Raw genomic sequence first — 16866 nt, 5'->3', positions numbered from 1 at the left:
ACTCAGACTGTGTCACACTCAGGGCTTGGCTGGTTTTGTTACATTACGCTTCGTGTAAAAAAGACAACTCGGGGGTATTTCTTGAGACTTAGCTGTGTTTTCTGTGTCTCTTTGTGTGGTGTGGAGAGCTGCCTAAAGCCTCACGGTTGGGGGAGATGGATACAGAAATGAAACCCAGGCTCGGCTCCCTTTGCGTCTCAAGGTCCTTCCTCAAAAGCACAGGAGTGAGCAAAAGGAGAGTGGGGGAAGGCTGGGGAGTCGGGGTACAGAAGGGACTTTCCCGCCGCTTTTCTAATCCCCAGTTCCAAAGGCCTCGTCGATATTTCAACATTTTAGATAGAAAACTGGCTTTTGCAATCAATGCAAATATTACCCAGTGATTCATCCTTTCCAAATGACTCTTGGTTTCTTTTGACATTTTATTTTAAAATTATGAATTAGCATTGACATCACCCTAGAGTTGCTATTACCTCTCGATGCTTCTGTAATTACCAAGGCTTTGTAAGTCAAGACTCCAAGCCATCCAAGTGTTCCTGGGGCTTCCTTAGTGGTTTATAGAATTATGTCTTCGGGCACACAGTCTAGAAGCCTTAGGAGAGAGATGTTATTGAAGACAAACTGTTTGGTGGTTTGTCAAGTGTCTAAAGTGGAGTGATCTTCTTAGGGCTTTGTCTAGAGTATGGACCAGGCAGTGTCTTCCAATTTGGAGTGAGACCTGCTCTAAGTCCCCAAACTCAAAGGTCAACAAAACCATCCAACTATTAGAAATAATTTTTGTATTTTTTAAGATGATAGTATAATTACATCATTCCCTTTCCCTTTCCTCAAAGTCCTTCCATGTACCTCCCTTGCTCTCTTTCAAAAACTCATGGACTATTTTTTCTTTAATTGTTGTTAAATACATATATATATATAATATATAGTGATATGTATTATATATAATTTATATAGATGTAAATTATTTTTTACTAAGTCCATAAATACAATCTGTTCTATCTGTGTAATGTTATGTATCTGTATGTTTTCATTTGTGTTGAATAACCAGTGTGTACTCTACTGGGGAAGACCATTTCCCCTGCTCTCAGCATTCCTTATTTACCTGTAGTTCTTACTCTAGGGTTGAGGCCTCCTGAGCTGTCTCAAGTTCGCAAGGTGCCATCCTTGTTCAGGTGTACCCATAATGCCATCAAAGTACTGAATGGGTTTTGAAAGTTTAATAAGGCAGTAGTGTTGCCTCCACCTTAGAAGACGTTTTTGGATTGCTAGGAAAGAATTCCATCACCCAGGCTAATGGACACCCTGAGTCAGAAGGATGGTGTGAACACTGTAGCAGTTTGGAGTAAACGGTATTACCCCCTATTTTATTCACTGTGACTTGTTCTAGCATTCCAGTAATTAGACTGTGTACTGAACTTTTAATGCAGAGATCCACTTACAAAAGTACATGTTTAATGACATGGTATAGATACATGCTTACACACATAAAATCCAAGTTTACCAACACACATTTTAACTTGGAGGCTGTGTTCTACAAATGGGCACTCATTAGCTAAAATATTCAGTGCACAGTGTTTTACCACTTACTCAAAAGTCCATCCAATCCAAGTCTTATAATTTTTCAGATGCAAAAACAGAGGCCACCTTGAGTTTAACTAGTATCCAAAGTTACACACCCGGCAGTGGCAGAACTCTGGTATTTTGAATGTCTTAATACTCCTTTACTATATCAAGTCAATATTCATGTTTTAACTACTTCTCTGAATAGATATATATTTAGTTGCAGCTGCTTGCTTGAAAAAAAAATTTTTAAGACAGAGTCTCACTGTGTAGCCCTGGAATTCACCATGTAGAACAGACTAGACTCTACCACCCAGTCAACTACTTGCCTCTGCCTCCCAAATGCGATTAAAGGCATGTGCCACCACACCCAGCAAATGTTTTATTTTTAAATATCTATATATGTTTAAATATATATTTAAGTTAGGTATTTGTGTGTGCACTTGCCTAAGTTTATGTATACTATATGTGTGCAGGTACCCTCAGAGGCCAGAAGAGAGTGTCAGATCCCCTGTAACTGGAGTGCCGGTTGTGAGCTGCCCCGTGTAAGTACTCAGCACTCTGAATTGTTGAGCTGTCTCTCCAGCTTGTGTCTGAATGTTTTCAAGTGTTAGTTTCTTTTTTGTTTGTTTGTTTTTGTTGTTGTTGTTTTGTTTTGTTTTTGTTTGTGTTTCTTTGTGTAGTTTTGGTGCCTGCCCTGGATCTCAGTCTGTAGATCAGGCTGGCCTCGAACTCACAGAGATCCTCCTGGCTCTGCCTCCCGAGTGCTGGGATTAAAGGCGTGCACCACCACCGCCCGGCCAAGTGGTAGTTTCTTACTTTAAGCAAATATCCCTTGCAAACCTGTGTGAACTTGTTCCAAAGGACTCACAGCTACTACGTCGTCCTTAGTTGCAGCAGGCATTGCTCCATGACCCACTGGGAGTGCTCAGGAGGTTTCCTTGCATTCCACTGGTCACTTGGTGCTATACCACAAGAGCGTTTCACTGGAAATGAAGCCTTATACTTTTGGGAATGTTATGAGATGTTTGCACTGGTGTGAGGCCCAGACATTTGACTGCAACTGGACAGTCCATTGAGTTAAAAAAGGACAAAGAGACTCCTTTCTTACATCAGCAAGGGTACATGCTACAGGTTGGGCATAGCAGCCCTGTTCCATGTTGTCACAGATCCAGAGTCCATCCACCTATGTGGTAGAAGCCAGGTCTTCTCTACATTTGGGGTTTATCCTGCATGAAGTATGATTTCAAGGTACAACCACGTGGTTCTTCATGTTTATCAGGGCCTCTGGGTGACTGAAGATTGCTGGAGCCTGTGCATATTCATAGCTGGGCAGAATTCAGTAAATTTGAGGTTTACAGGTTTGGTGCTATCATTGGTATTTTCTATTGTACTCTGTAGAGTTACAGAGTTTCCATTGCACTTTGACAAAGGCAGAATGAATTCAGTGGTCCTCACAAGAGGGCAAAGGGTGGCATTCTATGGCTTCCCTCCCCAGTGTTATGCAAACTAGGATCAGGACTTCCTGGGCTTTTCAACCAAGTCTAGAGAGTTCAAAGACCATTTCAGAGTTCACGAGAAAACAATACATATAAGGGATACGGCTGTAATCTGTTGATATTTGGACTATAATAAGTAGAAAGGGCCACACAACTCCATCTGCACATGATTTTTACACACAGGTAAGGCCATCTTAGTGAGGGGTTTGGATCCTGCAATCTCCCTGCCATGAGTTAGGTGCCACGGAGGGACTGCATACAGCATGCCCTCCTTCTGAGGTCTCTTGGAGCATATGTATCTGTCATCCCCACAGTAATTCAGCCTATCCCTGCAGATATGCCAAGGTTGTGGGACTTTGGAGGGCCATTCCAGTATTACAGTTTTGATTTCTTTTGTTTTGTGTACAGCTTCAACATGGCGGACGATGATCCATACGGAACTGGGCAAGTAAGTCATCATCTCACTAACAACTTTGTTTAAATGTATTCGTGTTCCAGAGTACACAGAGACAACACTGATAACTCAGTGGGAGGCAAACTCTAAATTAGTAAACATTACTCATTTTTTTTTTTTTTTTTTTTTTTTGGTTTTTCAAGACAGGGTTTCTCTGTGTAGCTTTGCGCCTTTTCCTGGAACTCACTTGGTAGCCCAGGCTGGCCTCAAACTCACAGAGATCCGCCTGCCTCTGCCTCCTGAGTGCTGGGATTAAAGGCGTGCGCCACCACCGCCCGGCAACATTACTCATTTTTTTTTTCAGTTTTTCTGCTCTTCCAGGGTAGGAGAGAGCCCTTTCATATGCATTTTTTTGCATAAAATTGTATGTACACTGTATTCACGGTGGCCAGAAGATAGCCGCTGAGCCGCTTGTGGTGGTGTTTGCCTGATCCCAGTATGTGATATATGTACACACACACACACACACACACACACACACACACGCACACGCACACGCACACGCACACGCACACGCGCACACACACACACACGCACACACATGCACACACGATAGCCAGTGAGTAAGATTTCTAGGGCTGCTATTAACATCGCTACAAACCCAGTGACTCAAGACGATAGAAATCCATCTTTTCATAGGTCTGGAGGCAAGGACTCAAAATTGGGGGCTGGCAGGGCAGTTCCTGCCTCACCCAGCTTCTGGGGGTGGTTAGAGATCCCTGGCACCCTCGGCTCACAGCACGCCATCACACCAGTTGCAGAGTCTGTTGTTACATGACTTCCCTCCCTGTCTTTATACACACGTCTCCTCTGTCTTATGAACACATCACGCTTTGGATTGAGGACCCATCTCCTTCTAGTGTGAATTCATCTTAAGTCATAAAAGCAGAGGCTGCATTTCCAAATAGCAGGAGCACTTAGGGATTCCAGATCTATGTTTTCAAAGGTACTGGAGTTAAACTCGCGATAGTCCCTGGGAATGCATGCGCTTTGAGAGCATTGAGAGCATGGCTCTGTCTTATCATTGTGTCATCACCGCTGTCAGCAGTGTGTTAGCAGTTATGACACAGGTTAACTCTAGGATATCTGTGTCCTCCTTCTTCCTCCTCGCCTTTTCATTTGAAAAACTCTAAACCTACAGAAATGTTGAACGCTCTGATGAATCCATGTTGGTTATTGGGACTTGTTTCTTTCTCTTCTCTCCAGAGAGAGAGCACAGAGACTCTGGAGAGCAGTTTCTCGACACTGGTGTGATTGCAGTGGTAATATTAAAAGTGGACTATAATGATCTTTCAAATTATTTAAAACTGGTGTCTGCTTGTTCCTTAGCTATTTATTGAGACTTTGTTATGTACAGACGTTAGCATCCTAGAGACGGAGAGACAAGGGATATGCGGACGGATTGCAAGAGCTGCATTCTAATTGGAGGATCAGAACCACACTTTCTGTAGTCAGTGGATGCTGCCATGGTTCACTGAGGGACAGAAGCATTAGCAGGGATAGCTGTTTGCTTCTCTGGGGAAAGGGCAGGTTAGGGATCACTTTCCAAAGGCGGTCTAAGCTGAGCTGTAAAAGCTACAACCAGTCCAGAAAGCACTCCTTACCTAGATAACCCTGGCACAACATTTGATATTACTTCACATTTACATTTTGATGGTAAACATCTAAGACTACCATTTCCCAAATTTATGCATGCAAAGAACCAACCAAAAATAAAACTGAAAATGAAATATTTTTAGGGGATCTAGTGTTTCTATAATCAAACAGCCTAGAACAAAATAGGAATCATGTTCTTACCAAGCCAGGTAGAGTAAGCATGTATGACATTCATGTCACCATTATCTCTTCTAATTTTGTTGTAAAAATGGTGATATTGTATAAATCTAGAACATTTCTCTTTTTTTTTTCAGCATAAAAGACACCTGGCAACTAGTATTATCAAAACCCTTTGTTTTACCTTTCACTTTTAATATGCTGTTTCTAACAAAGGCCAACTCTCACCAACATGAGGGCTGTTTCTGCTTGGTTTCAAACCATGCTTTCCGGTCTATACACAGGAAATATTATCAACCAGAGATGGTCTTTTATGCCACAAAAGAGTAAAACCTGCTGAGCACAGTCATTTTGAAAGTTTCTTTTGTGGGCAGTTTTGAGCTGCTCAGCAGCAGGAGTAGGCATGTTCTAATATTTTAAATTGGGGAACGGGGGAAGAGGTCCTTGAAGTTTTGTTTTTGTTTGTTTGTTTTCCTGTCTTGAGCTTTGTATTGTATTTCCTAAAGTCTGTATTCATCAGGGAAGTGCCTTCAGTGTTTTAGTGTACACTGGAGTTCTTTCTCCACTCCTCACCAAAGAAGCACCCGAGGCTGCATGCAATACAGCCTCTGTCTTATCTGACGTGTCCCTCGGTCTGTCATTGTGGACACCTCCATGAACACAGCAGAGGATTTCTTTTTGAGGTCATCCTTTCTGCTCAGAGATAGTGGACACCCTTTGTGGCCTGGAACTTATTTTTGCAGGACGTAGTTTCCCATTCTGTATTTCTTTGCTGGCAAACAGTGAATGGCACAGGAGAGCTTTGATAAGCATTGAAGTGTAGCCCACTTTTTGCTCCTTCATTGAGAATTTGCATCCCTCAAAACTGGATTTGAAGTGATTTTCATTAAAACATCACATTTTAGGAGCCAGTTATATTTTTCAGAGAATGAAGTGCTTTCTGAAAACCTGAGTTTGACACCCTCCCAACACACACACAAATGAATGTAACAAAATAATTTAAGCATTACTTTCCTTACTCTTGATTTAACTAGACATTTTAGGATTTGAGGTACCCAGGAATATCCAGTGATTTACTAATAAAGCCAAAAATACTTACAGCTTACAAGCTGAGCAGAACAAGTGAAATAAATAATTTGTTTTCTGTGTTATATTTCAACAAGTGACTTTTGAGAGTAAGAAAGATCATAAGCTCATGAATAGGAATGTGAATTTCTAAATGAACTAATTCCTTTTGGAATAGTTATGAATAGTAACTTATCAAGATAGCGCTTAATTCTATCAAAACATGTTATATGTCCACTTTTTCCAGTTTTTTTTAGCTGTATGTTGTTCCTGTAACAAGTTACCACAGTCTTATGACTTGAAACAAGACAAATATCTTCTCCTGTAGGGTAGAGTAAGAATTCCCAAGTCAAGGTACTGCCAGGGCTACATCCTAGCACCTGTTATTTCTCGATGAGTCCTCCCATCACTCCAGACTCCTGCCTCTGTAGTCATGCTTCTCTTTGATTTCTAACTCTCCTAAGTAGCACACTTGGATAGTCCCGGGTGATCCTGTCATTTAGCAGTCTTACATCAGTGTCACATGCAATACATCTTTGCCGTATAGAGCCTCGGTTCTTTGTGTAAAGTATGCAGACATCTTTGGAGCCATTGTGCAGTGTACCACCCTCTACTCAATTCCAGGTTGTAGTAGAGAAGTAGAGGTGGGGGAGGGGAGCATGAACTCCTGGCTCCCTTGTATTGTCAGTTACTTTGTAAGTTGTGTAGCTACTGTCTGTAACTCTTCCAGGCCCAAGAAGGAATATATTTATCATCAAAACACAGAGATCTAAGATTACATGCATGTGTGTATGTGTCTGTCTGTATGCACACATGAGTTCCTGTGAGTGTGCATGTACATTCACATGTGTTTGGTGACTGAAGGTCAATGCTGAGTGTCTCTCCCAATTACTAGCCATCTTATCTGTGGGGAGAAGATTTCTCACTTAACCTAGAGCTCGTGGATTCAGCAGGATACCCCGCCCAGCAAACCCGATCCTCTCTCGTCTCCATCTCCCAGAGCTGGCATTGCAGACAAACACGGCCATAGGCTGCTTTTCACATAGGAACTGGGGCTCTGACCTCAGGTCCTCATGCTCGTGCGCACGGCAAGCACTTCATCCACCAAGCGGCTCCCCACCATCTGGGGTTATATACTCTCACTCCTCAGAGGGTGCAAGATTCAGATCACTCATTCAACAGATGCTGCTGAAGTGTCCACCAGGCCTGAAGCTCAGTTGGCTCTGAAGAGGCACTAGCTAGTGGGATCCACAGGTCCTTGCCTTTGGGGACCCATAGCTCTTACTCTTCTTGAATTCCTTTCTTACAGACATAAGTTCCACATGCGACAGCCTAACCGGGTCTCAGAAAGTCACCTTAAAATCCTGATTTCATATAGACTTTCATTTCTAGTTTTCATTCTTGTAATTAGTTTTTTGGCTTCATGTAAGTTAGAAGAGGAATTAAAATATTTGTATTTTCTTCTTTACAGATGTTTCATTTGAATCCTGCTTTGCCTCATCCAATGTTTAATACAGAATTATATCAACCAGAAATGCCAATGTCAACGGGTAAGAGAAACAGGCCCTTTTTCCTGTTGTTTTGCTTTCCCTTAAAAATAGCATTTGGGGTCAGGGATCAGGGAGATGTGGATCAACCCTAACTAAGTATATATGAAAATACTATAAGGAAGCCTGTCACCCTGTGGGTGCTCGGGACCAAACCCAGGTCCTCTGGAAGAGCCACAAAATGCTCTCAACCACTGAACCGTCTCTCCAGCCACAATGGTCTCTTTTCAAATTCAGTGATGTTCATAGGAAGGAAGTGGTGATTTATGTTTTAAAACCAACCTTTCAGTATGCTTTCTGGAAATGTATTTCACAAAAAATGTTTCAGCTCACTCACACATTGTTTTAGTGAGTGTGGTTTCTGGCATCTACTAGAATACTCCGATGGTGTGAGGACTTTCCTTTCTCCACGTTTTGTTACCCTCTTGTGCTCCTCTTTGCCTTGTCTCAACTCCTCAGTTCCGTCCCGGGAGACCATTGTCGTGATCAGCCAGGATGCTAGACACTGGCTAAACAGCACCGAAGTCACCTTCCTATTCCGATCCATCCAATAAAGCTTCCAGTCCTAATCCTCCTAACATGACTGCCAATAAACGGATCCGCACACTGTTTAATGTCATACGTGCAATAGCACACACACTTCAACTCTTTATTGATTGGCTTGTGTATAACCTTGGTGTGATGGCTCTTTTCACTTCTTTGTTTGCACACTCACGTCACCTGCTGGAGTCAACCCATCTTCCAAAGCAGTGTGTTAGTCAATGGAGATTGTATGTGATGTTTTATCCTTCTCGTTTAGAATACTATGGTTGCACCAGCACTTGCCTTTCGTTGTTCAAATCAGAAAGTTTTCTCCTTTTCCCTCTTCAGACACACATGGGAGGAAGGAGAGTTAATGTCACACCCTCCTCACCCTCACCAGCATAGGAGAAGTTACAGCACAGAGGCCTGTCTGCCTTTACCCCTAAGTCACCATCATTTATGTGAGATCATGAGCTGTCCAGTGTACACGCTAGATCAGCTTCCTGTGAACAGTAAATGCAGCAGAGGCATCTCTGTTTCCTGCGAACTTCTAAACTCTGAGATCCGAAGTGTTTGCTTTGGTATTACTGTTTTATTGAAAATGTTAAGGACTTGGTTTTACCCTCAGGAAAAACACACATGTCTATAAAATGCTTCATGAATACTAAACAGTATCCTGAGGCAGATGATTTTTCAAATGTGTTTTTCCTCTTCCTTAGGTTTATAGACTTAGAAATAAAATTATCCAAAGAATCATCTCAGTAAATAGTCAGTGTTCATATTGTGTTGTGGAAACTCTTTTTTCCATAGTGTTAGAAAATTCTTTATAATTATACCTAAAAATACATTATTTTCTACTGTTACCAACCCTTTGTTTTTACTGGCATTTCCCCCTCTCTGATTCAGTGTGTTGTCCGGTTTTTATAGATGGACAGGTCATTTTGTTGAGATTTTAAAGGACTAGGAAGTTTGTCTAAGCCAATATTTGCTTATAATTTTCATGTGGATTTTTTTCAATCTTCTCCGACTCTTAAAATCTCAAACTATTAGCCGGGCGGTGGTGGCGCACGCCTTTAATCCCAGCACTCAGGAGGCAGAGGCAGGCGGATCTCTGTGAGTTCGAGGCCAGCCTGGGCTACCAAGTGAGTTCCAGGAAAAGGCGCAAAGCTACACAGAGAAACCCTGTCTCGAAAAACCAAAAAAAAATAAAATAAAATAAAAAAAATCTCAAACTATTAGTCTTTCCAACTATGAGTTGGAAACTCTGAAGCAAGGGGTAGCCATTGGGTCTGTGTTATTTTTCTGTGATTTAATATTCTCTGTACAACAGGAGATCATTTCTCTGGCCCAGAAATGTGGCCAATAGAAAGTTAGCCTTAAAACAATCGTGTGTATATCCAATCTAATGTTCTACTTGGCTTTGAGTGTGCTCTTAAGGGTAATAATGCCCACTCCACATGGAACTTCACATATGTAAGGCAACTCCTAGAAATAATCCCACAAGTAAGAAGGAAGGGACGTGAAGCCTAATGTGAGGAGGATCCCTACACCTCCATATCTCAGCAACATCCTGTCCAAATACCGCTTTCTTCCTGGTCTGGCTTCTTGGTAGATCTTTAGGATGTCTAGAGGAAATGTATGTTTGTAATATTGTCATACAAGCTGTATGGCATTCATAGCATGAAATCTTTTTCTAATCAGTTTTATTTCCTTAGAAAAAGTTAAATTCTAGCAGTTTTCTTTCTTAAATTTGAAATTATAGTTACTTTTCTAAAAGTTCAAAATGTCAAGGGATGTGTGTCCTCAGACAGAAGAATGTAGTTTGCTACTTCACCGCGCTGACCAGTGGTACCCACCGCCCATTTGCCTGGCTTGTTTTGCTTCAAATTTGGTCATTTCCTAACTGCCTTCTTTGTATAATTTTAGTCTTTAGTGTTTCTGATTCATCGTAATATTGAGAAGATAAACTATATTCTCTTTGAAGTTACAGTGTATTTAAAATTACAACTTCAACTTTTATCTCTTCTCAAATTTATTTATGCAAATAAGGCTTCAGCTTCAGCTGAGAGGGTGAATTTTCAAATGAGCACCAAAGCATTCTTCTAGAATATCTTTAGCTTCAAAGGTCTTCATTTTCATTCAAACAGATACAAAGCATCCACTATGTTTGCGTGCTGCACAGCTATGTGTTATCATACTATGACAAAACAGCCAGCTGAGGTCCTCAGGGAATTCCTCATCGTAACATTTATGTTTGTGTTCTCAGAAGTTGTGGTTTTTCTTTGAAATTTCAAGTCAGATATCACTGGGATAGGGATTAAGCCTTTAGGTCTTTTTCATAGTAATTAATTGGCATGCATTTGTCTTTAGTTGCATTATTTTTGGTATTTTGTCATATGCCTGGGCTGTTTTAGATCAGAGTTCATAGGAGAGCACAATGTTCAGGTATTTTATATCAGCATCAGAAGCTGTGGATAAGATGCCAGGTGTAGTGGTGCGTGCTTTGAATCCCAGCACTTGGCAGGAAGCTCTCTGTGAGCTCAAGGCCAGCTTGGTCTACATAACGAGCTTCAGGCCAGCCAAGGCTGCACGGCGAGACCCTGTCTCAAACAAAACTAAACAGGCCATGGATAAGAAAGCAAAGTTCCCCAGGTCTCACAGAGGATGAGAACAAGCCAGTTAGGCAATGGAGGCGGTACCTCAGGTTCAGGTAAGGGAAAGAGTGGAAAGTCGGTGGTAGCGTTAGGAGAGGCGGGTGACCCAGACTCATCCTGGACTCTGTCCTGTAGATTGCTATCTCCAGCTCTTCAGTTCATACTGAGCAGTTTGCTTTGAGGAAGGAAAGTTGTTGTCTACTGATGAGAGGCAGCCTGAAGTGCCATAGCACTCAGAGGTGCTCGCTGTACTTCACTGTCTCAGTGTTCTGAGATGAGTGTTGAGAGAGGAGGCTGAAGGCTGCTGACACTGTGATCTTCACCAGCCATCAGGCCTTTGCTTGGGTCCAGCCATGTACCATCAGCACCCCCCCCCATTCCCCGCCACAAAAACGCCATTTATTTATTGTTATTCACTTAAACTATGAACTGCTGTTAAAATACACTGAACTTTGGGGCTGGAGCAATTGGTCAGCAGTTTACAATGTTCGTTGCTCTTCCTGGGGACCCAAGCTTGGTTCCCAGCACCACATGGCAGCTAACAACCACCTATAACTCTAGTTTCAGGACATCAGACATCCTTCTGGCTTCCTTGGGCACCAAGCAAAACACTCAGATACAAAAAAAAAAATAGAGAAAATATTTTTAAAAATAAGAATATATTTAATGTTTCAGAAGAGAACACATCTTTGTAGAATCTCACCTATAAAACTGATTTGAAACATAATTTCAGCTTTTGACTTGCTTTGTATTTCATACTAGATTCTAGAAGTCTCACAGTTTCTTCTGGTTTTCCTTTGTTGTGTTTGTTTTTAACAGATGGCCCATACCTTCAAATATTAGAGCAACCAAAACAGGTAAGGATGAAGGGGTGGGGCGTTTGTTAATGTTAGATCTCTACACCTAGTACTAAGACTCAGGCATTGAATAATGGTAGCTAATCTGATACCAGAGGTGGTTTATCAGGATGATCAACAGCCTGCCATGTTATGTAATACCTTCCTGTGTCTTCTTTACATTTTCCTTAGGCATTCTTCAAAAGGCCTTGAAACTTCAGTTAATTATAGAGCCTTTGTATTCTGCATCTCTTTCGGCATAGCTTATCAGCCACTTCCAGGGAAATCACTGGTAATTTTCACTCATAAGGAAATATTCATGTAGAGGTTCATATCTACTCCCTATTGGTCATGTCCATGCCCACAGGATACTTCTCATGCCTTTAGAAACTCCAGCCTTTTCTGTGTGTGGAATGTGGAGCCCGAGGCACTGAAAGCATTCGGGGAAGATGATTAGAATGGACCATAGAATCCCCACCACACATGCCAGTGACCACTGACTTTAGTCCCAGCCTCTCTGGAGCAAGAAGAGGACCATTTGTGCATGTGTGTGTGTGTGTGTGTGTGTGTGTGTGTGTGTGTGTGTGTGTGTACAAGTATGTCAATGCAGGTCAGATGTCAACTTTTGGGAGTTGGTACCCTCCTGCTATGTGGGTCCTGGAGATCAAACTCACACCAGGCTTGGTGGCAGGCACCTTACCTGCCGATCAGTCTAGCCACCCCAGAACCTTATTTTTTTAAGCATAGCACTATGATAAGACTTTCAATGTGCAGTTTGTTATCATGAACCCCAAAGTCATAGGTATTTGTGATTTATTTGAATGGCTAATATGGTTCCAGAATTCAAAATTTAATTCACTGTGTGTGAATATATAAAATGTGAGTAAAATATTGTCTCTGTTTACCACTCTGTGTTTTATATCTAGCTTTAGTGGAAGTAAGGAGGTTGTATCTCAGTCAGACTTTTGACTGCATGGATGTGGCCTCTCTGAGGTTAATGACTCATTTTAAGTAAATGGAGTTCCTGAGATGAATAGGGGTAGATAGCAAACATTTAATTTCAAAATGTTAGCATTAGAAATTCATCAAGATTATGTATTTAAGACATCTTATTTTTTAGTTTTTTATTTGATTTCAAAAATTGACTTATTTTTGAAACAACAATCTCTGTAGTCCTTGCTGACTTCAAACTGGTGGCAATTCCCCTGCCTCCACCTTCCAGCTGCTAAGATCATAGGTATGAGTCACCACCCCCAACTCAGAATCATCTTACCATCCTAGCAGAGCAATATAAAGTTCCATCTTCAGAATAAATGCCACGTTGTATAGAACTTTAGATACTCTTATGCAACCAGGAATAATACCTAGTTTGACATGCTCTAAGTTTGAATCACCATTAAATCACATGATTACAGCATTAGGCATCACTCTCCATAAGGTATGAAAGTGTACGTGTACATATTTTTCCAATGCCATAAAGGAATGTTGTGATTAAAGATAAGGAACTAACTCCTGCGTTGATTTTTTGAGTTAGAAATGTTCTTTTTCTTGGGGGTCTTTTGGACACAGATTTTTTTCTAGGTCTAATGGAAATGAATCAAAGCATAGATTAGTAATATTTAGACTATTTAGTTTCATTGCATAGTTCTCAGTGTTAACTGTCTAATCATGTTGTGCTGTGTCTTGTTTTTTTTTTTTTTTTTTTTTTTGAGGCAGGGTCTTACTGTGTAGCTTAGCTGGCCTCAAACTCACAGAGCTCCATCCACATGCCTCTGTCTTCCAAGTGCTGGGGTTAAAGATGTGTGCCATCTAATAGGGTTTTAAACTGAAGGTGTGTTTGGATTTTCTCAGTTAAGTAGGTCTCCATCTTTATGGTTAGCCATTTGTAACAGCTAGGAGTTAGCTGTTACACATGCTGCTGTCTAGTTTTGGATTCACTGATTTCAAGTATTGTCCAAACTGGATCCCAAGTGCTGAGAAGACTGTCAAGTTTAGAGTATTGTAGCACACGGGCCATGTCCGTAACACTGATGCACTTTATTTGAAAAGGCACGCCTGTGGCCTGCCCCAGTTCAGCTCTGATCGGAGCAGATAAAGGAACACCTTCAAATAATTAGCATAACTGTTACTGACTAAAGGTGAAGTGGAGAGTTTGGCAGCAGCAATCTGAGATGAGAAGGCTGCAGCTGAGACAAGCTGTAGCATTGTGTCCAAAGCCCTGAACTTCTCATCATTCCTCCTCAGCAGAGGAGCCAGTGAGGTGCTGAAGATGCAGACACCAGCTAGCATCATTGACATAATAACTTCTGGAAAGTACTTCTTGTCTCCATAATTGTCTTCCATAGTTATATGTGTTTAGAAACTTGTGTGTAACATTGTCATTGTTGTTTTAATAATTACTGCTTGTGTTCACCTCTGCAGAGGGGATTTCGATTCCGCTACGTATGTGAAGGCCCATCACATGGTGGACTCCCTGGTGCCTCTAGTGAGAAGAACAAGAAATCCTACCCTCAGGTCAAAGTAAGTTTGAAGTCTACCACTAGCCAGGGAACTGTTTTAAATGAATATGAATCAATAGGATACTCCTTTGCCCTCAGCAGAAGAGTTTACATGGTTATTAGAATTTTTAAATAGAAATTCATCTCATGGAAATGACAAATTTTCAAACACCATTAACAGCTCCATTTAATTGAAATGGTTCCAATGCCAACTAAGAAAAACTTAATACCTCTCCATTGATCTTAAAGCTGTCTTATAAAATCTTGAAGATTTAAATTGTATATTCTCTGATGTTTTAGTAAAACTTTGAGCCAGGTGTCGTGGTACATACCAGTAGTCCTAGGACTTTGGAGGGTAGGGGCTGGAGTATCAGGCATTCAAGGCCAGTCTCAGCTAGATGGCAAGTTTGAGGTCAGTCTGGGCTATGTGAGACCCCTGTCCCTGAGAAAGCCAAGCAAACAAAAAAAATGTCTTTGAGACAAATTCCAAATACTGGGTTTATAAAGATTTCATGACAGAACAGTTGACAGACTATGTAGTCTATAGAGTATATTATTTAAGGTCATAAATTTAGTCCCAAAGTGATGAGCTAAATGGGCCTTGAAGAGACTTACCCAACTGTCCAAACGTATAAATACACAGACACTGCTAGTATGTACTTCATAAGATTTTTAGATTTAAATGAGGAAATATACTTAGGTACTCCATAGAGAGCCTGACAGGGACCCTGTGCAGCCACTCCGAATGAATTCTGTAGTATGGAATGGGCATGAGATTGGGTACAATTTCACTGTCTTTAGCTTCTTACATTGGTGATTTAATTGAGAATATCATTCTCTAGTTCTGAGTTTTTTATTTTCCTAATTCAGTGCCACGTTTTCAGAGACTGATAATGATTTTTCAGGGAAACAATGAAAAATTGCAATTTAGTCATTTCAAGTTTTTGTTTGTTCAGTAATTCAAGCTTAGACTAACAGTTACCAGCAGTAGAAGTTACCATCCTTCGACCTCTGTCTTCCTGCCAGCTTGTTCTGTGAACTCAGTATTCTGACACTGGGGGTTTACCTTTGGTTTTGCCAGCCTTCTAGTTTATTCCTCCTTTTCATACCCCCTTCCAGGCCCAGGCCTTCCTAGTTCCTCTCCCTCTGTCTCAAACAAAAGAGCCATGGCATCCTTTATCTTTCCAGTGAAACTCAACTCCTCGCCTGGATTCTATGAGTCACAGTTTCATTTTAAGACTCTTAGCTCCAGTTGGGGAATGAAAGGTATTTTTCTTAGAAAAGGTAATTGGACATAGAAGTGCAATGTTTTTCATTTGCAGAAGGCCACAGTTATATTAGACAGTGTTTTTCAGAGAAATAGAACCAGTGGAATGGAGATGAGTGGATAGATGATGGATCGATAGGAAGGTGGATAGACAGATGAGAGGTGGATTGGCTGTCCTAATTATGAAAGACAAGAAGTCCTACTGTGGGCTATCTGTAATGTGTATCCGAGGATGCTGGCAATGTTCCAAGCACAGAAGCCTGAGCACCAGGTGACTGATGGGACTCTCAGTCTAGGACCAGTGGCCCAAGAATCTGGGAGCAGCAATACAGGAAAGCCTGGAGTTCTGATGCCCTGGGGGGACAGGGGGCAAAACTGAGGAATACCCCACGTTCTCCTGGGACAGAGGAAGGAGAAGGAAGAGGAGGAGAGGAGAGGATTCTCTCTGGCTTTTCGTTCTAGCAGGGCTTCTACCTCACTGGATACATCTGTCCACACTGAGGGTAGGTCTTCCATCAGTCCAGCACACTTGCCAGTCTGTCATGTGCAGACACTGAGCAGGGAAAATGCTTTCTACATTTTCCCACTGTAGTTGACTGTACACCTAAAATTATCCATCAGGACAGTCAGTGGCTTCCAGTCCTTTCGAACCTAGCTGAGGAATGCAGAACAGAACACCAGCAAAGAAAACAAATGATTTCTTCAACATCAATGATTTATCATCTATTACCTCTTGTAATACTTATTAGCACTGAGGAACTGGGGCTCAGAGTTAGGGCAGGGGCCTCTCTCTCCTGCAGCTCGCTGGCCCTCCCATGTAGAGTGCGTGCTGCTGCTTAGGCGGGGGCAGGAGCTTAGGGACAAGACCTGGAGGGCTGTAGTAAATTAGGGCAGGGAGGATGAAAATTCTGGACTACAAAGAAGAAATGGGCAGAGGGCATCAGGGGTTGTCAGATCTAGAACTTCCCACCTTTCTGTGTGTCGTACATAAATACCATGTGCATTTATGTGTCTGTATCTATGGCAGGTAACTGAGAATCACTTGTCAACACTAACACTAAATGATGAACTAAAGATCTAATGTTAGGAGAAAAGTAGGGTTTTTCTGTGTGGGCCCTGTACAAACAGTATAAGTTGTGGTCTATTCATGAACTCTTTTCTTCAACGGCACTAGAACTTTATGGTCCACTGTGC

General features: G+C 41.6%; 1 protein-coding gene across 1 annotated transcript in view; it reads left to right on the top strand.

Annotated features, from left to right (window-relative positions):
• Nfkb1 (nuclear factor kappa B subunit 1) overlaps positions 1-16866 on the top strand; it is a 117487-nt gene that overhangs the window by 20780 nt on the left and 79841 nt on the right. The window contains exons 2-6 of the mRNA XM_052730730.1: positions 2034-2102; positions 3465-3504; positions 7820-7898; positions 11891-11928; positions 14329-14427. Coding sequence (XP_052586690.1) covers positions 3472-3504; positions 7820-7898; positions 11891-11928; positions 14329-14427 — 249 coding nt within the window. The 5' untranslated portion in view covers positions 2034-2102; positions 3465-3471. The remainder of the gene's footprint in view (positions 1-2033; positions 2103-3464; positions 3505-7819; positions 7899-11890; positions 11929-14328; positions 14428-16866) is intronic.

Source organism: Peromyscus californicus, unplaced genomic scaffold, assembly GCF_007827085.1.
Source record: "Peromyscus californicus insignis strain IS unplaced genomic scaffold, ASM782708v3 Scaffold_9__1_contigs__length_137607984, whole genome shotgun sequence".
Classification (NCBI taxonomy): Eukaryota; Metazoa; Chordata; class Mammalia; order Rodentia; family Cricetidae; genus Peromyscus; species Peromyscus californicus.
Note: the sequence above shows the minus strand (reverse complement) of the source record. Positions and strands in the feature narration are given on the sequence as shown.